The sequence below is a fragment of the Alligator mississippiensis genome, chromosome 3 (assembly GCF_030867095.1).
Source record: "Alligator mississippiensis isolate rAllMis1 chromosome 3, rAllMis1, whole genome shotgun sequence".
In the NCBI taxonomy this organism is placed as follows: Eukaryota; Metazoa; Chordata; order Crocodylia; family Alligatoridae; genus Alligator; species Alligator mississippiensis.
In genome coordinates this window covers 170,968,532-170,990,892 of record NC_081826.1, presented here as the reverse complement: position 1 = coordinate 170,990,892, position 22,361 = coordinate 170,968,532, and the positions used below count along the sequence as shown (strand labels likewise).

The following is a 22,361-nucleotide window of genomic DNA, read 5'->3' as shown; positions in this document are numbered from 1 at the left end:
GAAGCATCAGGCAGAAAGGAAGGCAAAGTTCATGTGCCCAAAAAAGTTAGCAAAAAGGAGACATCTTACTCTATAACCCATTGTTTTGGAGCATTCACCTGCTCTGAGTGGGAGGTGCAGAGGTATCTCTTATCTGTGCAAAGCAGACTAATTTTGTTGCGTTTTACCCAAAGCTTCCTTAATGTAAAACGAATTCTGAGGCCAGTCTATTGCCTAGTGACTTAAGAATTTCTCTCAAAAGCAGGAGGTACAGTTTGGAAGCTCAGTTCAAGGAAACAATAACTCCCTACCTACACCTTTCCTTCCTGAAATCTCGAAAAGGATTCAAACCCTAAACTCATAACTCCCAAAGGGGTGACTGACAATATTAAGCTACAAGCCAGGCTGAAGGGTGGGGGGGAAGAATTCCCCCTTCACGCTTCTTGCAGCTGTGACACTGTGCAGAAAGAAAGGCAGCTTAATGGGGCCAGGAAGAACAAATCCACACATTAACGAAGCCTTTAGGGTGTTCCTAAGCTCTGCTCTCTACACTTCTGGTTGTTTCTATTTTTTGGGGGAGGTGTAAGCCAAAGACTTCATATAAAATGCATATGCAATTCAGCCTGCAGCCTGTTGGTTGGGAGACCCTTCTGACAGATTGGGGGTTGAACACCATCTGGTTGAAGAAGATGTAAGCCACATTTTCAGTACCCAGGGGAGTACTCTATAAACTAAGCCAGCTGAGCTGTATCATTTTGCAGGAAAGAAAACAAGACTCACAGGACTAACAATAAGAAAAGCTTAGGGAAGTTTGACTCTGTAGTCCTATGGTATGGGTGTTCACTTAGGAAAAGGGTGTCATATAAACTGATCTTTGCACCCACATTTATTTCTGCCATGTAGACAATGTCTGTTTGATGTAAAATGAACCTGAATGGTTCAAAGTAGGGGCTAGAGCCCACATCTTCCACCTCACAGAAGGTTGCCCCAACCACCAGTCCAACAAGGCAGTAGGGGTGGTTGTTCTCCTCACCCTCTTTTCTAAAACTTGCACTGCTGCACAGACAGAAATCCAAGAGTCACAAGGCAAGAATGAAAGATGGGAAAAAATTCCCCAGCTATAATCTGGTGGTCTGAGTGATTCTCCAGGATCAAGGAGTCATAAATGCTTATCTCTTCATCCCTATTTGACACTTTATACCTACAGCCAATTACTATTTAATGTTAAATGCATAATGAGGTTTGGGAGTAGGAAATAGAATTCAGGTTTCAAATCTCTCTAGTGACTACAGTAGAGTTGAGGTGAGATGGTAATCTTTTCTGCCCTTTCTCTTAGAGCTGTGCCACTGTACAGATAGAAATGTTTGGGGTTAGGAAGACAAAGCACAAAAGGAAGCAATCCTTTGTGACTCAGGGACGTGGGCGTTCAATGTGAAGTCAATATTTGTTGGTTCTTGTCACCATGAGCAATGTAATTTTGATTTTTTGTTCTGTGAATTTTTAAGATAAAATGCATAAAGGACTGTGAGAATAAGGATCAGGATTTCCACTGTGCATACAAATGACCAAAGGATTAAACTATAACCCAGTCTAGAGGAGGAAAGGGTGGGGGCGGGGGGAGGGGCAGGAGGACAGGGCAATATTTTAGAAGACAAAAGAGGGAGCACTTGATCATTTATACAAGTAACGGTCATATAAGCCAAAATTGACCTCATAATGATTAAAAAGAAAGGAAAAAGTTTGTGTAGTGATGTCAAGTGAGGTTGTAGTGGTTCAGCAAAGTGTCCTAACTGTTTACTTTGGGTTATTATTCAAGTACAATAAAAGAGAAAGAGAAAAAAGTGTGTGTGGGGGGGGGGGGAGGGGAAGCAAGCAGTGAAACCTAGATGACAAGATGTCAGTGATGTGTAATAAAGTCAACTTAAAGTCTTACTCTAATGATGAAGAGCTTGATGCAAGTATACTTTGGGATAAAGATAAGGTCATGCTGACAGTTGCTAAGAAAGTGTAGGGGAAAACAAAATACATAAGTAAATTATGAAACAAATTTGGAGGTGGAATAGCCAACAGGTGATTAAAGAAGAACTAGAGAAGAACCAGAGAGAGAGAGAGACAGAGAGATGGATTGGTAATGGTAAAAAATAAAAAATGGACATGGACCCTGTAGCTTATGCCAAGACAAAAAAAAGCTAAAAAAAAGTTCAGTAGCAAAAGCAAGAGAAGGGCACTGACAAATTTGAATGAGAAGCCAAATTGAGAAGGTAGAGAGAGAGAGCAAAAAATAAATAAATAAATAAAATTCATCAGCCAGTTAAAAAAGTGTATGTGAAAAGCAAGGACCATGATAATGATGTCCCCTGTATTATTAGTGATGGGAAAGGTGTGTTAATAACTGATCCAAAAGAAAACTTTCATGCCAAAAAAACAGATTTTGCAAATTAATTGAATGAAGAATTTCCCAGAGAATATATTACATCCACTGACACTGTGAATGAAGACAAAATTCCAGCAGTTAGTGCAGAGCGCTAAGTAGATTGAAAAAACTGCCAAAAGCCCTACTCATAGAAGTTTTTGAAGCATAGGAGAAGAAAGTGAAAAGAAGCTATTCCATTTAATCCAGAAGATTGTACAGGGAGAACGGATTCCAGATGACTGGCAACAAAGTGTAATATCACCCATCTTTAAACAGAAAAGGAAGTGAAATATGAATGTTTCAGTTACTGGGGAATAACACTACATTGCTATTCATCGAAAAAAATATGAAAAAATTATTGAAGGTAGACACAGAAGCAGCATAGAAATCAATGATAATCAATCTGTTTTTTAAAAAAAGGCAGAGTTGGATATGATTCTTTCTCAGAGAAAAGGGGAGAGAGAGAGGAATAATCTTCTACATTTGGTCTTCGTAAATTTAGAGAAAGCATTTAACTAGGGGCACTGACGGACGTGCAGCTCCAAGTCATGGCAACCTCCTCCTGCCCTGTACAACAGATGTTGGTGTGTATTGGTATGTTCCAAGGATACCTAACAGGATATAGACTGAGTTTAGGCACCAAATCTCTAGGGAGATGACAACAAAGCTTAAATAGCTAACCAACTTTTCAGAGTGAGGTGTATCTATGCCTGTATTAAGTGCCTAGGGATCTCTGCAGCTGAATTTATAGGTGCCAAATTAATTTAGAAAGTGTTGTGGTCATTGGCATGAAGTTATTCTAGATTTCTTGTCACAATTTAGGCAGACTGAAGCAAATACAAGGTTGTGGCTGGTGGCACAGATGCCCCAACCAGTAAACTATCAGGTTTTCTGATGGGATTACACTGTCCACTTCTTCTCTTGAGGCTGTGCCTTTTGGCAGAGAAGAACTCAAGATGCATTGGGCAGGAAGAGGTATAGTAGAGTCCATGTTGGTTGTTCTGGATCTCTAGCTTGAGGCATTTAACTCTCCCCCCCCCATACACACACACATTCTGTACAGGAGGATTAGGAACCTAACTCATGGTTTTAATTTTCATGTCAGGTTTGTATCTTTTAGGCAACTAAGTTCTTTATTGGATCTAGCACCACATCAGTATGTCCACGTTTAAGACTAGCACGTATTTAGCAGAGGCAACTCTACAGGAAAGAAGGGGAACAAAACTTTTAAAATGTAATATTTTTATGTCAACAAAAATAATATACCTTTATGTCACACTGTATAAGCCTGTGTGATAATTGCTTGAAAACATTTTGGACTTTTTTGGTAGAGTTGGAGTGGTGCTGTAATCAAGATGGTCATCACTCCAACACTACCACAACATGGAGAATATTGAAATTCATCACTTACAATCGAACATCCACAATCTGAAGAGAAAAAAAGCCACATTACATGGTGCCATCTTTCTTCTGCAAGCAATAACTACCTCCACAGCTTGGCATGCCTCAAGTGAAGCAGCAAAGCCTATCTATGCTGCTGGAATTCATGAATAAGTTTTATCTCCTACATGTAACAAGCTCACAGGGGGCGAGGGAAGCAGGTAGCTAGGGGTTTTTTTTAAGGGTTCCTGGGTGGGTAGTGTTGTGTAAAGGTGTAGGATATATCTATGCCATGGTATTTTAATGCACAATTTAATCTAGGGCACATCCATGCTACTAATTAGGTTCACACGTAAGAATCACCATCATCTGCCACTTTCAATTTATACCTTACCTTGGGGCTGCTTCATGTTCTGCTTCTTGTTCCTTGAGTAGAGACCTTCTAGGAATTAATTTGCTCGATGCTTTTCTTTCCAGTACTTGCCTCTAATTTCAGATAATAGAGACAAGAAATAAGGTTAGAAGGACCAAAGGTGATGACTATGGGAGTGCTACTGACAGATTTTCTGAGCTTGTGACCTGCAGCACACAGGTGATTTATGAAGAAGCTGAAGGGAGGGGCCAGCTTGACTTCATACCCTTCAGTTCAGCAGAAGTTTCAGTACCTGGCTAGAATGTAGTTGAGGGGGTCATATATAATGGTTTTTAGTGTACATGTATGGTGAGATGGTCTTGAGGGAGGCCTTAAGGACTCCCTTAGTAATAGTATAGATAGAGCCTTAATGGTCAAGGAATACATGCACCGAAGCTCAGTGAAAACAGAAACAGAAGAGCCATTATTCACTTGGTTACTGATTTCTCCCTCCAGTACCTTGTATTGCCCTGATTCTTAATTATAGGTAGCATAGGTGGTGCAGGCTATAGATGAGATTGCCTGCCTAATTCTTACTATTATAAAGCTTGTTCCCAGTGCCTTATGATGCTGCTAAAGTCAAACCGTTCAGGTTAAAAAGTTTCAGGCTGGGTGTCTGTCTCAAGTTAAATGTTTATTTTACAAATTCAGCTGTAGTGGGCTTAGGGGAAGCCATATGGGTTTTCAGAGGTTAAAAAGACAATATTCTTGTAGAGGTTGACCTGCGAAGTTATACTTTTGGGTTTAAAACAAAGACTTGAAATTTGGACAAGGGTGACATTGGCAGCGTGTCCATTGCCAGCCTGTGATGATTTGATCAAATGCTGAACATCTACAAATCACTGTTCTCTCAGTTCTCACGTGCCCAGAACAGCCTTTTTAGTGTTTGGCAATGAAGATACTATTTGCACTGAGTCTGTTCCAGTCCATCACAGATGCAGCATTGTTGACCAGACTGTGCCTGTGCCAGCCCTATACAGCAATTGAAAATGCTCCAGTGCAGAGCTGCAGGGGTTGAGCAGGACTCTTCTTCCAATTACCCCTGCATCAGCTAAAGGCTGCTGTTAAGTGCTCTGTCACTGCAACTGCAGCAGGAAGATTGTTTCTCCCATTTTCCTTCCAGTCAGTCAGGCAGCTAGCTCCCTCCTCCTCCTCACTGTCTGTGTGTCAGCAGCAGGAGCACCAAAAGTGCAGGAAACACAGTGTGTGGTCTTATAATTAATTACTGTATCATAATAGACATGCAGGCAGCATTACTACTGACATTTCTTAACTATCTTTTTTTCTGTATACATATTTTCAATATACATATTGAAGATTACCTATGTGTCTAATACTGTAGCATACAACTCGGTGAACAATCACATTGATATTTCAAGGAGCCCATATGAACCACAAGAGAATGGTGGGGTTTTTTTTACCTTTATTTATTTATTTTTTAGGAAAGTATTTTATTTTTGTGTTTCAATGGATGAAATTCATAACCTTGTTTGCTGATAAGACAATTCAAACATACAAATTCATTACAACAATGTGCTTTTCAGCTTTTTTTTTTCATTTAAGAAACTGACAAGTTTTGAAGGACACAGACAATAGGGCTCTAGCAGAATAATGTTACAATTAAAATTGATTTCTATGAAAAACAATTACAAGAGCTGTTGAAAAGACAGGGTAGGGTTGTTCTTTTGACCAGAACAGAATGAATTAAAAAAAATATCATAGCAAAACAAGGCTTTCCTTCCTGTGGAAGGAGAGAGGGAACGTTTCCTATTAAAACTAGGTCACAGGGGAGAGCCAGTAATATCAGGCTGCAAGAAATTCTCCCACTCAAGAAATACATCACTCATCCTTAGTTCTGACTTTTCATTTATAACATAATAAAGCCCACCTGAGAGACTGAAGTGCTTTTTTGTTTTTTTTCCTGTATCTTCCTTTGTTTGCACTGTTTTTTTCTTTTGGGTAAAATAAATTCAGACTTTTTTAGATGCTGTTAAAGGAGAAATCAGCCAATATGCCAATGGACAAATTAATTCTGGGCTGGTACCTTTTCCCACAGTTCCATAATGTGTTATCCATCTTCAGTATCCATTTACTTCAGTTCTTGTGACTTGAGCTGTTAGCTCTCACTCACTGACTTGAGTTGCAGATGCTCTTGAATGCCAAAAATGGATGTAAACTGGTTGATCTGGTCTATTTAAGAAGCTAAAGACGATGCTAAGGGCTAGATTCTGATGCTTTTACTCATCAGGTAGCACCATACTTCCCAAGTATCCTCAATGACTGCAGTGGATCCATTTGAGAAGAAAGATGCTACCCAATGTGAGTAATGATATTGGAATCTGCTTCTTCATCCTAGCTAGTCACTAGATACCACAGTTACTTCACTGCTGTACAGTTCAAAGCAAATAATTTTGCATAGGAACCAATTAAGCTCCAAAAGACAGAAGCTGGGGGTAGGACACTTTCAAATGCACATTGCATTAGAACACCCTTTATTTAAAAAAACTGAAAACTAGGCTTGCCACTGTTTGCTGTGATGGTACATGGAACAGAGCTGCCTGGTCAAATTCTTTGATCCAGTGTTTTCACTTGGAATCAGATTACCTGTAACTAGCTATTATAGTTTCATATGAATTTGTGATAGTTTCATTTTTAATTTTTTTTCTAAATTATAGAATGCCTACTTTGTAGTTTATTTGGAACATTCTTGTAGGTGAGAGAATGAGATCTGTCAGAAAGAATTTGCTAAGAACTTTTCTGAGCATTTAGTTTATAATTGGATATCTGACTGGCTTCTATTTATTTCAGTATCTCTCATTTATAATCAAATACATACATAGAGAAGTTAGTAAAACTTTCTAGAGTTCAGGCTTATCAAATCCTGCCAAAACAATTAAATCAGGCATTAACATGTCTTCATAAATGACAAATCACAGAATCAGGTGGAAAAGTAGAATCTGGTGGAAAAGTAGAATCTGGTTAATGTGCACCTTTGCCCCCCAAATGTCAATTCATAGATTGCAATTCCTTTGTAAAAATAATTATCTTAATTCTAAGTATGGAAGAAATGCTAAGTATGAAGCAAACCATTGGTAGAGCACCTGCATTTTGGAAATATTTTGTATATCTATAGTTGGATTTCTCAGAATCTCTCCCTGCAGATGTCCATGTTATGGTGCTGTTGTTGAATTCCAGGTATTTAGTGTAGGGTGAAGAGAATTGTAATTCCTTAGATTTCACAGCCAAGGGAACTGGAGCTTATCTGATATCAAAGGCCAATATTGTTATTCCATATTACATGTAAGGCAACTGCGGTAGAGAGCTTGAGAGCCAGTGGCAGTGTTCTGATTACAACCCAAGAACAGCTGGTTCCCAATTTTATGCCACTAGTCTTTAGATCCCCCTGACCACAAGACCATCCCAGAGAGGCAATTTCCTTTAGCACAGTGTATTAGCCTGCTAAATCCACTAAAGACAATCAGACTCCTTAAGCCCTATTAAAATTCAAGCTCTTATATAAATCAAAGGGTGGTGTTGACTCAGTAAACTCCCTGCAATGCATGCCTGTCTTTGCTCTAGAAATGAATTCCCAACAGGACATTAGAATTGATGCATTGTGCAGACTCCAACCAAGTATAGGAACTTTTTAAGAGGAAGCGTTGTTTGGTTTTAGTGATAGCAACACTTTCTATAATGGATGTAACCTATTAGTCTTTGTACACACCGCTAATAGCTTGTAGCAAAGGTAATAGATTAAATTTACTACCATTGTCTCCTTATAATAAAATGAGTGTGCTCTATCACTTGTGCTTTTGAATAATATGAATGGCAAAGTTATTGGAAAATAACTCACAAAAATATAACTTCCACTTTACAGTGATGAGGTAAAAAAAATCTTTCAGTTGGTGATTACAACTCTAACTAGATGAATGAATCCCTTAGGTATCAATTACTAAGCCAGCTCTTGAAAACCCAAATAAGACCCCCAGGTACTCAGGAAAGGTGTTAAGTACCAGTGTCATTCCATCTTTTACAGGAGCTTGGTTTTCATTGCCTTACTATCATCAGAATCTGTACTTCAAACACTCATTACTGTATCATTTTTGCCTTAATTATGAAGGGTGAATCAGGCCTCTCCCAAGGAGGCAGACTGAATAATGACATTTTTTGTGGGGAAACTCCACAGAGCTTAATGTAGCAGCAATTCACACCCAGTCCCTCCAGTGTGCAGATAGGAGAGTGGGCAAAAAACCCTCTGGCCACTGTTTTTTTTTCGCTTCTATAGCCTGACACTTGTTCAATACTCAGTGCTGCTTGGAATAAACTAAGATACATTTCCCCCAGCCCAGAGACTGAAGGGAGTACGCAGATCACCTTTTCTGCAGCCCCTCCACTCATGACTCCAATGCAGAGCAAAACCAGCACCAATGACTTTGTGTAAGGGTTCCACCCAGGAGTATTGATTCCTTATGTGAGAAGGGGTTATTAACAAATGTGCCATGTGGTTCTTTCCATTCTTCCCTGTCCTCTTCAAGAATTTAAACACACTTAAGCAAATATTTGCTAATAGGAATATTTCTTCTTATGGATGCAAGAGGTTATTTATTCAAAGGTGTTGATGGTACCAGATGCTGGATTGATAGCTGTGGAGAATGAAGTCTTCTATTAATTTAGAGAGGTGGAGATTTTCGAAAGTGCCCAGGAACATACATGTTTCCGATGCCTTTAAAGATGTGCTCGTCTGCTATGGGTGCTTTTGAAAATCTTGTGTAAAAATTATAACTCAGGCAGTGAGAGTGGAGCCTTTCCCACTGTGTCGTTGACCAGACAGAGTAACTCACTATCCAGACCTCTACAATCTCTGGACTCTCTGCTGAACTTTTTGAGGAGGCTGCCTATCAGTGCCAGCTGTATTAGTGACAGATTTTTCTCTGACCTGCTCACTATAAGAACTGCATGCAGAAGACCACACCATAACTTATCCAATTTTCCCAACTGCAGTGTGGTTCACTTAGTGGGAGGAGGTGGAATGCTTCTTCATTCTGGTACTGCTGAAACTGAAAGGAGTTTTGCAGACTGGAAGTAGTATTATTAGATGGGAAGGAAAGGAAATTTAAATGATCTAAATTCATCAAAGATTTAATACAAGATTTAGATAGCATAAACCCTGGTGGAAATCCCTAGCATTACAGTAAGCTCCACTGACAGAAAGCAGGCAGAACCTCTTGTGATGGTAAGAAGCATGTAACACTAAAGGCCCTCAAAGAAGACCGGGGAGGGGAAGAATGTCGGTTTCAGGATGGCTAGAAAAAGTATGGATTCAGATTCAAAGTGCCAAGCTATCAACAACACTCCACAGAGAGTTCAGACTGCTTTTGGCATCCTGAAGGTACTGATGATAGCACAGCAAACCTATGCTGATGCCAAGGGACCCACTTCAGTGGGCAATGCATTTATCACAACAAAACTAGTAAACCCCATTTTCAGTAATAGTAGGCATGTCTACACTAGATGCTTAATGCACAGTAGCCTAATAACACCACACAATAGCGTGACGGGCAAAAACCGTGCTAATATGCTACTGTTCAGTAAGCATCACTAAAAAAACATGCATTGGCGCTACTGTGTGGTAACTATAGTTACTGCACATTTAGTTAATAATTCATTAAACAAGTACTAAACTAAACGTGCATTAACTACTATGCATTAATGAATGTGTAGACATGCACACTGTAAACAAAAGTCCCAAGTAAAGAGCTGCCATGTATCTGACTGCATATCCTGGCATGTTTCCAGGCTCCTTTTTCCTTTAGCTCCCTTCTCGTTCTGCCAAAGGGAAAAAAAAGAGACTTTGGACAAAAGTAGCAGCTCAAGACGTTACTTATGGCTTGTTCCAGTACCACTGACCAAGAAAAAGACTTGGGGCAAAAATATTGGCTCCACAAAAAATGGCAGCCTTCCCATTCAGTAGGGCCAGGATTTCACTCTGGCTGAGTAGTCTTATGACATAAAGACTGAGTACAGCTTTACATTATTTAAACCCATAAGGCAGTCCGACCTCAAATAAGGGCAGGATTTTGGAAACTGTCTGTGCATGTAAGAAGAAATCTCTTGGGTTAGATTCTATTGATCCAAAATACTGTTAAAATTAACTTAGTGTAGAATGACACTCCACAAGGTTTAGATGCAAAGGCAATGTGGAGTAGGGCTTGTCCTCACTAAGGAGCAATATAATTTGGCATAGTCAGCAACTCTGCCAGAGTTCACCTCCCTGTATCACCTCCTGGCTGAGCACTTCTAACTGAGTTGTGTTGCAAGGCCTTTTCCTGGAAGCCACCCTTAAGAAGATTCAATCCTCAACTAAGAAAGCTATGTAGAAAAAGGTGATGCACAGCCTGTGACTTTCATGGTTTCTCTAATCTCATGGGGGTTGCAGTGCATTATGGGATTGTATCTCCTTCCTCCAATCACTGCTTACCATACAGTGGGCTCTAGGCAGGGCGGTGGTAGGGATGGTGACAACAAGGGTGAGGTGAGGTTCATTTATGAAGAGCCCATCCCTGCACAGACCCAAGGAACTTGAATTGGTCCTCATGTTTTTTCAGGGGCTGGCATTTTAAGATAGACGTATCTCCAAATAAGTTGTTTTTTGGCTATCAGCCATAAAACCTTTAGATATATTTCTTGTGTGAGGATAGTATATACTTTAATTGTTTCTCTACTATTATACAATTCTTGCCAGACTACTCAAATTAATTATAGTGGAAGGTTTGGTTTCTATTAAAAGAGTTATAGAAACAAATGAGAAATGGAAAAAGTTTTATTGGGGCCATGCTGTTCATCTCTATCCCTATTTCTGTTCTTGAGTGTCCTATTAGTCCCATTCTAAATGAGACAAGAGAAGGAATCTCTACAATTCCCTTTGGAACACTACCCCCACAGTCAGAGCCCTCATAATTATGACCTTTTTTATACTGATTTTCTGATACTGAGATAATCCCAAAGTCCTTTATATCCCACAAAAAGGGGATTTTCTCCACTTCTAATGGCTGTGTCACATAGGAAGTTATAGAATGTTTTATAACCATCAGCCAAAATATTTTACCTTCAGATGCTTACAGTTTGTATGTATGCAGATAACCTCTGGCAGACAACAATCACCCTTTTTAGTCATGTGGAATTTTGACTTAGAACCCAAGTAGCACAGGTTTCCTTTAATTTATTTAATCCATTGCCCCTTTTAAGGAAGGTGAACAATTTTGATGGGAATGTAAGCTTTCTTCACTTTTCCCAGCAAGTTTTACCAATCCATGGACTTATTTATTTACATTTGGTTTTGGATATGTATGATACACATCATGACATAAGCCCTAAGAACCAAAAAAGATCAACATTCAGGACAACTGTCATGAGAAACAAAACTCATTGTCATTAGCATTAGCAAGATTTTGTTTTAACATGAAACAAACTTACAGACAAACCCAAACTACCATCTGCTCCACGTATCATAACAACAGGGCTGTTTCATTTCCCCATCCATAATTATAAATGTATACATTTAAAAGAAATTACAGCACTTTTTCTGGTTATCTCATCACCTTTTAAAAACAATTACATTGAATACTTTAAGTAAAAAACAAATTTAACTCTTTTTTCTACACAAAAACATATACATATGAAATACAGATGCTTGCAGGTGGATTTCATGAGGTGTGAAAATATTATAAATATTTATTTATATGCAACAGCAATCCCGCTAAAACAACAAGAAACTTGTTATCATATATAGCTGCATATAAGCCAAATTCTTAAGTTCAGATTTAAGCTTCTTGGAGCCAAGATAATCATTGACTGCATATTTTGTACCAAACTTGCTAGCTTCTAGGCGCTATCATAATAGAAATAAAAATACTTTGAATTTTGAAAAAAAAAGTTAACCCGTGTATAAGTTGACATTCATCCTAACCATTGTCTTGAAAGTTTAGCTCAAAGTTTTGGCTTATATATGACCATATATGGGAGCTGAATCGCTGTTAATGCACATCTATATTGTTAGTTTGGTGGGGCTATTTTTTTTGTTTGTTTTTGCAAGCCTGAATATTCATATTTTTCTGCTCAGCTATCAATGGTGAATAATAAAGCAAAGCAGAACACAGAACAGAAGGTGTGCTACAAGGTGAAAAATAATCAAAACATAAATTCTGCATATTTGTCATTATAGCCCTCTTAGTATAGGAGACAAAAAACAAAAAGAGCCAGATTCCAATATCAGCTTTGACAGTATAAATAAAAAGAACACTATTGTAATCTATGGAGTTACTCCTGATTTCTGCTAACCCAATCTAAATGAGATGAGAAACTGGCTCCAATTCTCTTATTGTGAGACCTCTGCTCAGTGGTAGTGGTATTCTGGGACCAGTCCAAGTAATTGCAGATAGGCAAGTTTAACAATGAAAATCCTTTGTTGTGGTTGTTGTTATCTTTTACCAGCTATTTTGTATATTAAGAATAAAGTCTCCTTAAATGTAAAGGAAAATAAAATGGAATGTTCTTTTGACTGTGCTTGTGCTTTCTCATTCTGTTCAGGCTATAAATAAAGATTTCTATTTCAGGCTGGCATTGTATCAAAGCACCTGCTTCTAGTAAAAGGGAAAAAATCAGAAGCATTCAACCTACAGATTGCTGTCGGCATGTGATTATCTCAGTGGCAAGGAGAGCTGTGCAAAAGTTGGCTGATTTCATTTGTAGAAAGGGGTTCATTCAAAGCTATTTTGGGGCGTGGGAGGTGTTAACCTATTCTAACATTCTGTGATTTAAGTTCTGGGTTTCAAACAGACCCAGATGCACAGTAATGCTCATCCAAATCCACAGATCACTGTTTGCGGCTAGTCATGCGAATGGATGCCAAAGGGTAGGAGAACATACAAATGGAGCAGAAATCACTTAAGCCACCAGGAGAGATTGTCTATACCACCTAAGGGAGTTGGGTGTAGTTTTCATTATAGTTTATAGGAGCATGGCATCTAAATGACCGTTGGACAGACCCTGGATTTTCCTGCAAACACATGGTTCAATAGTATGTGGGAGCAGAATATAGAACTAGTCTATCTAAGGAGGTTGAACTGTTGAGAGTTGGGATAGGGGGAGAGGAGGAGAAATCACTGAGCTCAGCTGATTTGGTGGGTAGGGAGGGCTGAGAAGGAGTTTGTTGGCAACAGATGCTAGCTGCAGAAAAAAAAATCTATTGTGGCATAGCCAAAAGCCTTAAAAATAAGGGTACACGTGGGTGGTAGTTGTCCTTTAGCCACTTGTGTGTCATTACATGCCTATTTTATTTTAAAATTGCTTTTTAATGAAGATTTGAGGAGTCACAATATCCATAAAGGATGTAGATTATATTGGAAGTGGAGAATATCATCTAAGTTTGAGAAAGGAGATGTATTTGTTTTATATGGAGCTGTAGAATTTAGAAGTGGGATATCAGATTTTGTTCAGTGCATTTCCCTCACCGTGCATTCTGCTGCTATTAATTCTTCCACTTTCATTCTTTCCAAAGAATTACGTACTACATTTCTACCCAGCCAAGTCCCGATGCACTGACCAAAATGAGGACACCAAGGCCTACAGAGGTAGCCAAAAGACAAGTCAAAGCTAAGGCAAAGCATTCAGTCCATGTTCACTTTCTTCCACTTACAAGTGTTTTCATGAGAACGTCAATTCGGTGCATACACTAGCTGGAACCAACGTACATCAGAAAACCCATTAAAATCAGTCCCATTCTACTGCTGGAAAATTGGCATAGAGTAGAAAAAGCTGCAACTATTTCTTGCCTTCACAGGCAGCTAGGCAAGTATACCAAATGGACACAACTTGGAGGTGCATAAAGGGCAGGGAAAAGCATGCTTAACTGGGACCTGATCCTGAATTCTATACTCACCCCAAACTCTCAATAAAGTCAGCGGTGGACACCCAAGAAACACAGGATTAAGTCCATAGTAAAGAAAACAAAACAAAACAAAACAAAACAACAAATAAGAACAGGAGGAGGATAAAACAGGAGGAGGATAAAAGCTTAGCCTCAGTTGTGCTATAGTCACCTTAGTTAAATAGTACCTCATATCTTGCCAAGTCACACTGACATAAAAAATGCTGCTGAAGTTGTACAGCACTGCCTCATCCAAAGGTAGCAGAGTTAAAAATCAGACTGTGAGGAAACAGCAGTTCTTGGAAAATGAAGACCTGAATGTAGCCTTTGCATCCTCTACTGCTAACTGTTTGCAGCTCTGTAATCTGGTTTTCAGCATGGCCTGCGCAGTCATGAATTTCATAATTCTTATCATATTTCATTTAAGATACCTATGGCAAGACTGATCAGAGATCCTTACAGCACAGTAACAATTTAATCACTTCTTGGAAAGCTTTTTTGGGAAAGGGGGATTCAGCAATTATTAGCAAAACTTGAAAACATAATACATTCTTAATTCATTTCTGCAAACACAACTACCCTCAAATTCCCCATCACTATTTTTTATTGTGTAATTTAAATAAACATAATAAAATCCCCCACTTGGATCTGCACCAACTGCCTAAACCAGAAGTCAGCAGAATTTTTTGCATAAAACTTTGATTTTTATTGTTCACGTTAATTCAGGTCATCATCACTACAAGGGAAATGGATTACCAATGGATAAATGATAATTACAAGGGAAAACAGAATGGAAATGCCTCCAACTAGCAATTCAGCCATCATTTCCTTTTTCCTCTCATATGTTTATTTTATTATCTATCTAAAGGTGCAACAGGGTTTCAGTCACTTTCCTGTTTTATCAACAAAGATAATCTCTCTGTTGTCACACGTTTATTAAAGTGAAATGATCCCCAAATAAAATTCTACACAATTGAAAAAAAAAAGATTAGTTCCTGGCATGTAAACCTCTAGTTAGCTAATGCAGGACTAACATATGAGAAAGAAGCCCACAAGCCCTTGACTTCCTCCTTCATTCCAGCTGCTTGAAACATAGCAATGGTATAAGCTGGATCAGCCACTCAATATAATAGGCTGAGATTTTCAAAGCAGTCTAGGTCCCCGATCTTGCCACTGAATCAGGGCGTGCCGGAGCAATTGTAATACTGTGACCTAAGGCTTTTGACACAGGTTGTATTGATAGCAATGAAAGCTTTGTCTGAATCCCATAATCCTGCTTTAAAAATCTAATTTGAAGAATGTGGGTAACATTTTCACAAACACTTAAAGTTTCATTACAAGTCAGTCTTAGACACCATAGTACCCTTGCAAAATGCGACAAAAACTCCTAAATTACAGAGATACTTTTTAATTGTTTTGCCCTGGATCATTTATATATTCCTTCAAGTCAAACACATTTGTACTTATTATTATTTTTCTTCAAAATTATCCCAAATAATATATAAATTATATTTCTTGTCAACCAAACATTTAAATAAATAAATAAATCTCTGACTCATTGATGAGGGGCTGAAGAGATGCTTAAACTCCTTTAACTCTTCCCCCAACAGTAGCAAAATACTATTACTCTACAATATTTTTTTTTATATCAACCTTACAATGGTTCACCCTTTCAGTTCTAGTTCTTAGCCCTTTGTTATCTTTGACTTCTCTAGAAGTTGTTAATATAACACAGTTGTTAATATAACCAATGTTCCCCCTCCCTTCTTACCTCAACCAAATATATATTGCCCTTGTCCAGCTCTGGGATCTTGTCTACCCCACCCACCCACAAAAACAAAACAACCCCCCCGACCAAGATAACATAGTTATTAAAATGGCAGCAAGAATAGCTAAAGTAAACTGTTAGTGTACGTTGGTTTTTGTCTTTATGTGTAATTTAAGAAAGATGAGCCTGACAGTGGCTAGAAGGTCATTATAATTGGCAGTACTTTGGCCTTTTGTAGGCTATCATGTTTTAAACATTTCTTTAGTAGTATAATCCTCATATTATGCATGGATAACCCTGGTTTATTAGCACTGGAGAAGAGTTCATTTCTATCAGCACAGCTTTTGTATGTTTTAATTCATTTCTTTAAATACTAAGGTGACCATATTTTCCTAGGAGTACACAGAATGCCTTACCTCCTTTCTTTTTCCTCAGTACACATTAACATTTTAACAATGGCTTAGAAATTAAAACCAAGGGGCTACATAAACAAATCCCTTTCATAAAAGTATAATTTGTCTCCTATAAGCCAGCAATGTGTTGTAGGTTGGACTCTCCTGGGTATGACTCCAGGGCTTTGTTACAGTAGACTGGTCCAGTGTGATATCACAGATATAAAAAATATTCCATTCTGTATCAAAACTAGGCACATGCCTTTTATTTATATGAAGAGAAGGTCAATGGAGCAGAGCATTTTCGCCCCAAGCTCTTCCTCTCCGATCTTCTACATGAGGACAAAAGTGTTATACTCTCTCTTTCTCTCATTGGTAACTACAGGTCTAATTTGGGATTTGACTGTAGTTAAAGGGGAGGGGGGTGACATCACACTTGGGTCAGTACTGGTGGATATCTAAAAGCACAACCTCTCATTCGTATTGCTTTAAAATGTACACAGTATATATGTATACTAAAAAAAAGATATATCAATTTCTTTGTGGTGTTGAACCAACTAGAAGGTATGATGCAAGGCTTAACAAATGAGATCTATAGATACAAATTTCACTGCAGAGTATGTTTTAGACAAAGGTGTCTTTTTTTTAAATATGGAAATCCTACACTGTAGGTTGTTTTTCCTTTTTTCTTTTTGTAGTGGTAGAAAATGTTGAACAATTGTCCATGAACATGATCCAACAGTTCATTACTGAGATCCCCAGAATGTCAATATTTGCAATGCAAACAATTAGTACAATTTACCAACTCTGTGAAAGGCCCTGACACATCTGCCTCAAGGCTAGGAGGCTTTGCTGTACAACCACATGTAGTCTTCCCATTTCCATGTAACCATTTGACACAGTGACAGCTGCATTAAGCTGCCTTGCCTAGCAATGCCACATGCCAGGCTGGTTTAATTGGTTATAATGCCACAGAAAAAAGCACTGCTAGCAGTATACCATCAAATCATTTTCATATTGAACCTCCGTGGTCCAGCAACCTCCCCTTCAACTACAGCACCATTGTTTTTGCGGGGGACATACTCAAGGTCAATGCTGGTTTTGTGCTTGCCTTTCCCTCGGCTCCACACAAACAGAAGTAGGAAACAAAATAAAACCACTCCGAGGAATGTGAAGCAGCCCATAGCTGTGGACACCAGTATTGTCTTAAGGTCCAGAGAGAAGGTGTTCACATTGGTTCCATTGGAACTGGTGTCATTGGAGTCTGTCATATACATAGGGGTCCTGTTGGCATAAAGGAAACGGTCTGAAGTAAATCCTTTTACCGTAAGGGAGGCTGAGTAGGTGTCATTCCCAGCTGCATTACTCGCAATACAAAAGTAGGTCCCAGTGTCTTGATCTTGAGCAAAACGGATCTCCAGTGTACCGTCTCCTAGTACTGTAGATCTCCCATTTGATTTAGTTGTGATCAGCTTCCGTCGGGGTGTCACCCAAGAGATGGTAGGCTGAGGGTCACCGTCCGCATTGCACATCAGCTGCACTGTCTGCCCTTCCTCTACTACCAGGTACTGCAGCTTCTTGTCCCATATCTTGGGCTTCTTGCAGGTGAAGTAAAATGAAAGGGCAGTGCTGTGGAAGTCTTTGAATGACCTCTCTTTGACGCTGTCTGGGCCAGCGCACATGGGCTGCTGGCTACCAAACTGTAATGTGGGCTGCCTTTGTAATATCCAAAGAAGGCGGCAATCACAAGCCAGGGGGTTGTTATTAATGCAGAGGATCTCAAGGGCCTTGGGGGACTGGAATACATTCTCTTCTAGCGTTTCTAACAGGTTTTGAGACACATTGAGCACGCGCAAGAACCGGAGCCCTTGGAATGCATGTGGTTCAATGGTACGTAATTGGGCCCCCACCATGTGGAGTTCCTGCAGGCGCACCAAGTCTGAAAACATGCCTGCCTCAATGGTGCTTATGGGGTTGTAAGAGAGGTTTAGATGTGTCAGGTAAACCAGGTGCTTGAAAGCAGAATAAGGTACTGCGGAGAGATTGGTGTTGGTAAGGGAAAGAGAAGTGAGGTTGAGACCATACAGGCTATTGGCTGGCATCATGTCCAGTAAGGGCCAATAGTCTATCTCTAAGTCTTTTAGGCGGAACAATCTTTTAAAGGCATATGCAGGCAATGCATTAATGTTGAGATGTCTCAGACGCAAACTGATGAGGTTATGAAGGTGGGAAAGAGCTTCTGTTGGTACAGCTGTCAGGTTACATCTCTCCAGAGTGAGCTGTTCCAAGCTAAGCAGCCCACTAAAAGCCCTGTGAGATATATAAACCAAATCATTGTCCCCAACCTCAAGGGTTTTTAGGTTATGCAGATCCTGGAACATGTAATCCAGCAGAATGACAATCTTGTTTTCACTTATATCAAGCTTAGTTAAGTTTGACAACCCTGTAAACACCCCTAGAGGGACCAGCTTCAACCGGTTTCCTTTTAGTCTTAGGGATCGCAAGTTGAAAAGATTGTTAAAGGCTCCAGGCTCTACATTGGCAACAATGTTGTCACTGAGGTCTATCTCTTCAAGCAGCGGGTATGATGTGAATTCCTCAGGGCTGACGCTCTTCAGCCGGTTCTTGCTGAGGTCCAGAATTTTGGTTTCTATGGGAATGCCCTCAGGGATGGACATGAGGCGCCTCCTGTGACAGCTGACAGACTTGTTCTGTGCTGAGCATTCACAGCGAGCCGGACAGCCTATGGTGGAACCCATAACAACTAGCAGCATAGCCAGACCTAGGAATGGCTGCCAGCATGATATGGCCGTGTGAAGCATGACTCCACTGATGTCGTCTACTTCTTGGTTACGGGCCTGCAGGGACATGGAAGAAAAAAAGGAAGATAAGTTCTGAGCTGAAGAGAATCTCAACCAAACTTCCAAAATGTATTTCAGAACAGGAGTATGGATTTTCATTTAAAAACACCAACAGACTCTAGAACGAATGCAGAGAACAAACAAACAAAAAAGACTGCATTATAAGTCAAGAGGCATTTCTAAAAGTCTGTTTGCCCAGCATTTTCCCTGCAGACAACAGATATGTCATGAAGCAGCTTTTCATACTGGATGCAGTGACGAGAGCAATTATTTGGGCTTCTGCATGACAGGCAGTTTCTGCTGCAAAATCAGAGACAAACACAGGCTTTGTGCAAACAGGGATGGAAATAAACTTCACTGTGCTTGTAAAATGTAGCATTGGGCCCCAGTGATGAACTAGAACTTTGCATTTCCTTACTTATTTAACACTTCAGAACAACCTTACTGTTGTAGTTCCTACATTCTCTGTATGAGAAAACTCCTCGGCAATTAAAACAAATACCTCTTAGCATGTAGTGTAGTCACTGTATATACTATTTATATGTAGATGCATGTGTCTGCATGTGTGTGTGTGTGTGTGTAGTGGGAGAAATGTTTCATACACACACACATAAATTGCTGCATGTCTGATTAGCAACTGATATTAAGGACAAATTGATTTATTTTGATTGATTTTAGCTTCACAAAAGGGTTTTATTTCTAAGACCCATTGAGATGCCAGCTATTACAAAGAACATTGTTTACAGAATACCTTTTTCATTTTTAAACATGAACCAAAATGAGAGCTGAGTTTTGTTTAAGCAATGCATTCCTGATAGGTACAATAGATTGCCTGGAAGCCACCGTTTCTATTAGAGTTATTTTATTTCAGCCTTGAGGTTAAAATTGAGGGTTGCTTAAAGAAAGATTGGTTTTATGAAACTTAATTATTCTTCTCTCCAGTTTACATTTTAAAAGTTTAGTTACTAAGGGGAAATACTTTTATTTGGGTGGCTGCTAAACAAAGCACTCTGAAACCTGATTCCTTAAAAAAAGTGCAGGTGATTTGAGTTTGGTTAAAAGTGAATAACTAGTAATGTTTGCCAAAGTGAAGCACATGTAAGCAAGCTCTTTTTTCAAATCACTCTTGACCTATGTGGCCTTTCTGTTCCACAACGGTGCTTCTTCTAGGCAGAGACTGATAATATGCAGCAAATTGTGTGGTGGCTATGTGATATAACCTGGGGACTGGGATGAAGACCGTTCTTTATTATACTATCTATAACAGTACATTTCAACTTGTCCTGGTAGGACAGACTGCTGAGATTCATTTAGTTTCCTCCTTCAGAAGAAGTCTTGCAAGTAAAGATTGCTAGTTATGTCCAGCTGTGACAAAGGTTTTCCAAGATAAACTTCACTTCATTAGGAACTAAGTTAAAACTGAAAATCTATAGGGCTTTGTGATTTGGGCCTTTCCACTGAATTCTGATCAAAGAGGCTTTCAGTTACTCTGATCATTAGTTTTCGAACTCAGTCTGTGAGGTTAGCACTTTCATGCTGATACTTCTAACGTGCAGGGAATTCATTTCCCATCTTATTCACCTAATGTATGAAGCATAAAGTAAACAGGTTCAGTGGAAGATGAGCACTCCTGGAGTGCTCATTTTAGTTGGTAAAAATGCGAAATGCCTCTCCACAGACACCCAAGCTACCTGGCAAGTACAACTTCTAAGCAAGTATGAAGAAAGGGAGGTGTGCAGAATAAACTAATTTTGTCAACTACAGATGGCTGAAGAAAGGGAAGTGGAGTTCGTAAAGACTTTCAAAATTACTAATTTCTGTTTGTGTGCACACCCAGGGACAGATAGACATGCATTAATGTACTTATATGTGTATGTACATGTGGTTATTTGTGTGTGTGTAGGTATATGAGAAAGGCAAGATTTCAGCTGATGTTAATTACATATTAATGAGAAAATCTAAGTTTAAAGCAGTTAAAAATCATGCACACCTACAGGCAAATAAAAAAAAAAAAAAGAAAAAGAAAGCCTGAGAGGATGGAGGGGGTACTTTAATTTATCCAGGTATTTCTATTATAATCATCAATCTTACACTTGTTAGTTACTTTTGTGGTGAATTCCCCACTATTCAGCTACTCTGTATAAAAGTGATACATATGAGGCCCTGTCTTTATTAAAAAGAAAGTTGTATCCTTAGCTAACTCACAATGGGTGAGTCTACACGTCGCCGTATGGCGTGCTCCATTGATATAGCAATCCCGTGTGTTTACACTTGATTGCCAGCTAAGTTGCTGTAGTGGTGCGCTCCCCAGTTATAGTGCACTGCTATGACAATGTAGCGGTGAAATCTAACTGTGTACCACATGCATGGTGCAGTAACTGCCTATACTGCGCTGTGCTTTAGTACTTCCAAAAGGAACACTAAAGCACGGTGCTGTAGCAACGTTGCCACACAACGATGTATAGATGTGCCCAATGACAACCAAGATTAAAAAACAAACAAACAAAAAACAAGTGAAGATGAGGCAGCTAGCACACAATATCAAGTAGACACCTAAGTGATTACTCTGACCTCCTGAAAGGTGAGAGGATCACAAAGTATCTTGACTTCATTTGAATTTTACCTTGTATTAATTATCTACAACATAATTAATAGAAGGTAAGAACACAGCATTTTAAAACACAAAACCATTGTTGAGAATCATGGCTGCTTGCAGATGCGGATCTCCCCCTGCTGTCCTCCACCAAAATGGTGCTTTACTTTAAACTCATTGTGTTTCCTTGCTGAGCCTATCACATACCCAGAAGAGGCACTGCGTTAGTTGTACCTGGCTTTCCCAAAATCTGTAGAGGTCAGGCACTTTAGTGGGGCTTTTTTGATGCTTTTATCTAATAGCTGATTGAATCAGCTTTAGCTAAAAGTGCCAAAAAGCCCTGCTGAAATGCACGATTTATATAGGTGCTGCAGAGCCAGGTTGAAGTAACATGCTGCTGTTTCCTGTAGACCAAGCTTTTTTTTCCCCCCACTTCTGTCAGAGCCCCATGTTACCATTGGTCCGTAGCCTGTTTCAACACATAGCCCACAGCTAGCCAGTTAACAATTAACGAAGCTTGTTTTAATTCATTAGTTAATAGCTCTGTGTGATCTCACCCCACACACTTGAGTCTTCTCTTGGTGTTTATTCCAAGCCCTTTGAAATGCAAATCATTTGTATAAAATCTTACAACTTTC

At 39.3% G+C, this 22,361-nt stretch overlaps 1 protein-coding gene across 5 annotated transcripts in view; it reads right to left on the bottom strand.

The window, feature by feature from the left end:
* Positions 1–5,592: 5,592 nt before the first annotated feature.
* The window catches only part of LINGO2 (leucine rich repeat and Ig domain containing 2), a 993,495-nt gene continuing 976,726 nt past the window's right edge, over positions 5,593–22,361 (bottom strand). For all 5 annotated transcript variants that reach the window (XM_019490748.2, XM_019490749.2, XM_019490750.2 and 2 more), the window contains one exon: positions 5,593–19,127. In XM_019490748.2, the coding sequence (XP_019346293.1) occupies positions 17,271–19,091 (1,821 nt within the window). In that variant the 5' untranslated portion in view covers positions 19,092–19,127 and the 3' untranslated portion in view covers positions 5,593–17,270. The remainder of the gene's footprint in view (positions 19,128–22,361) is intronic.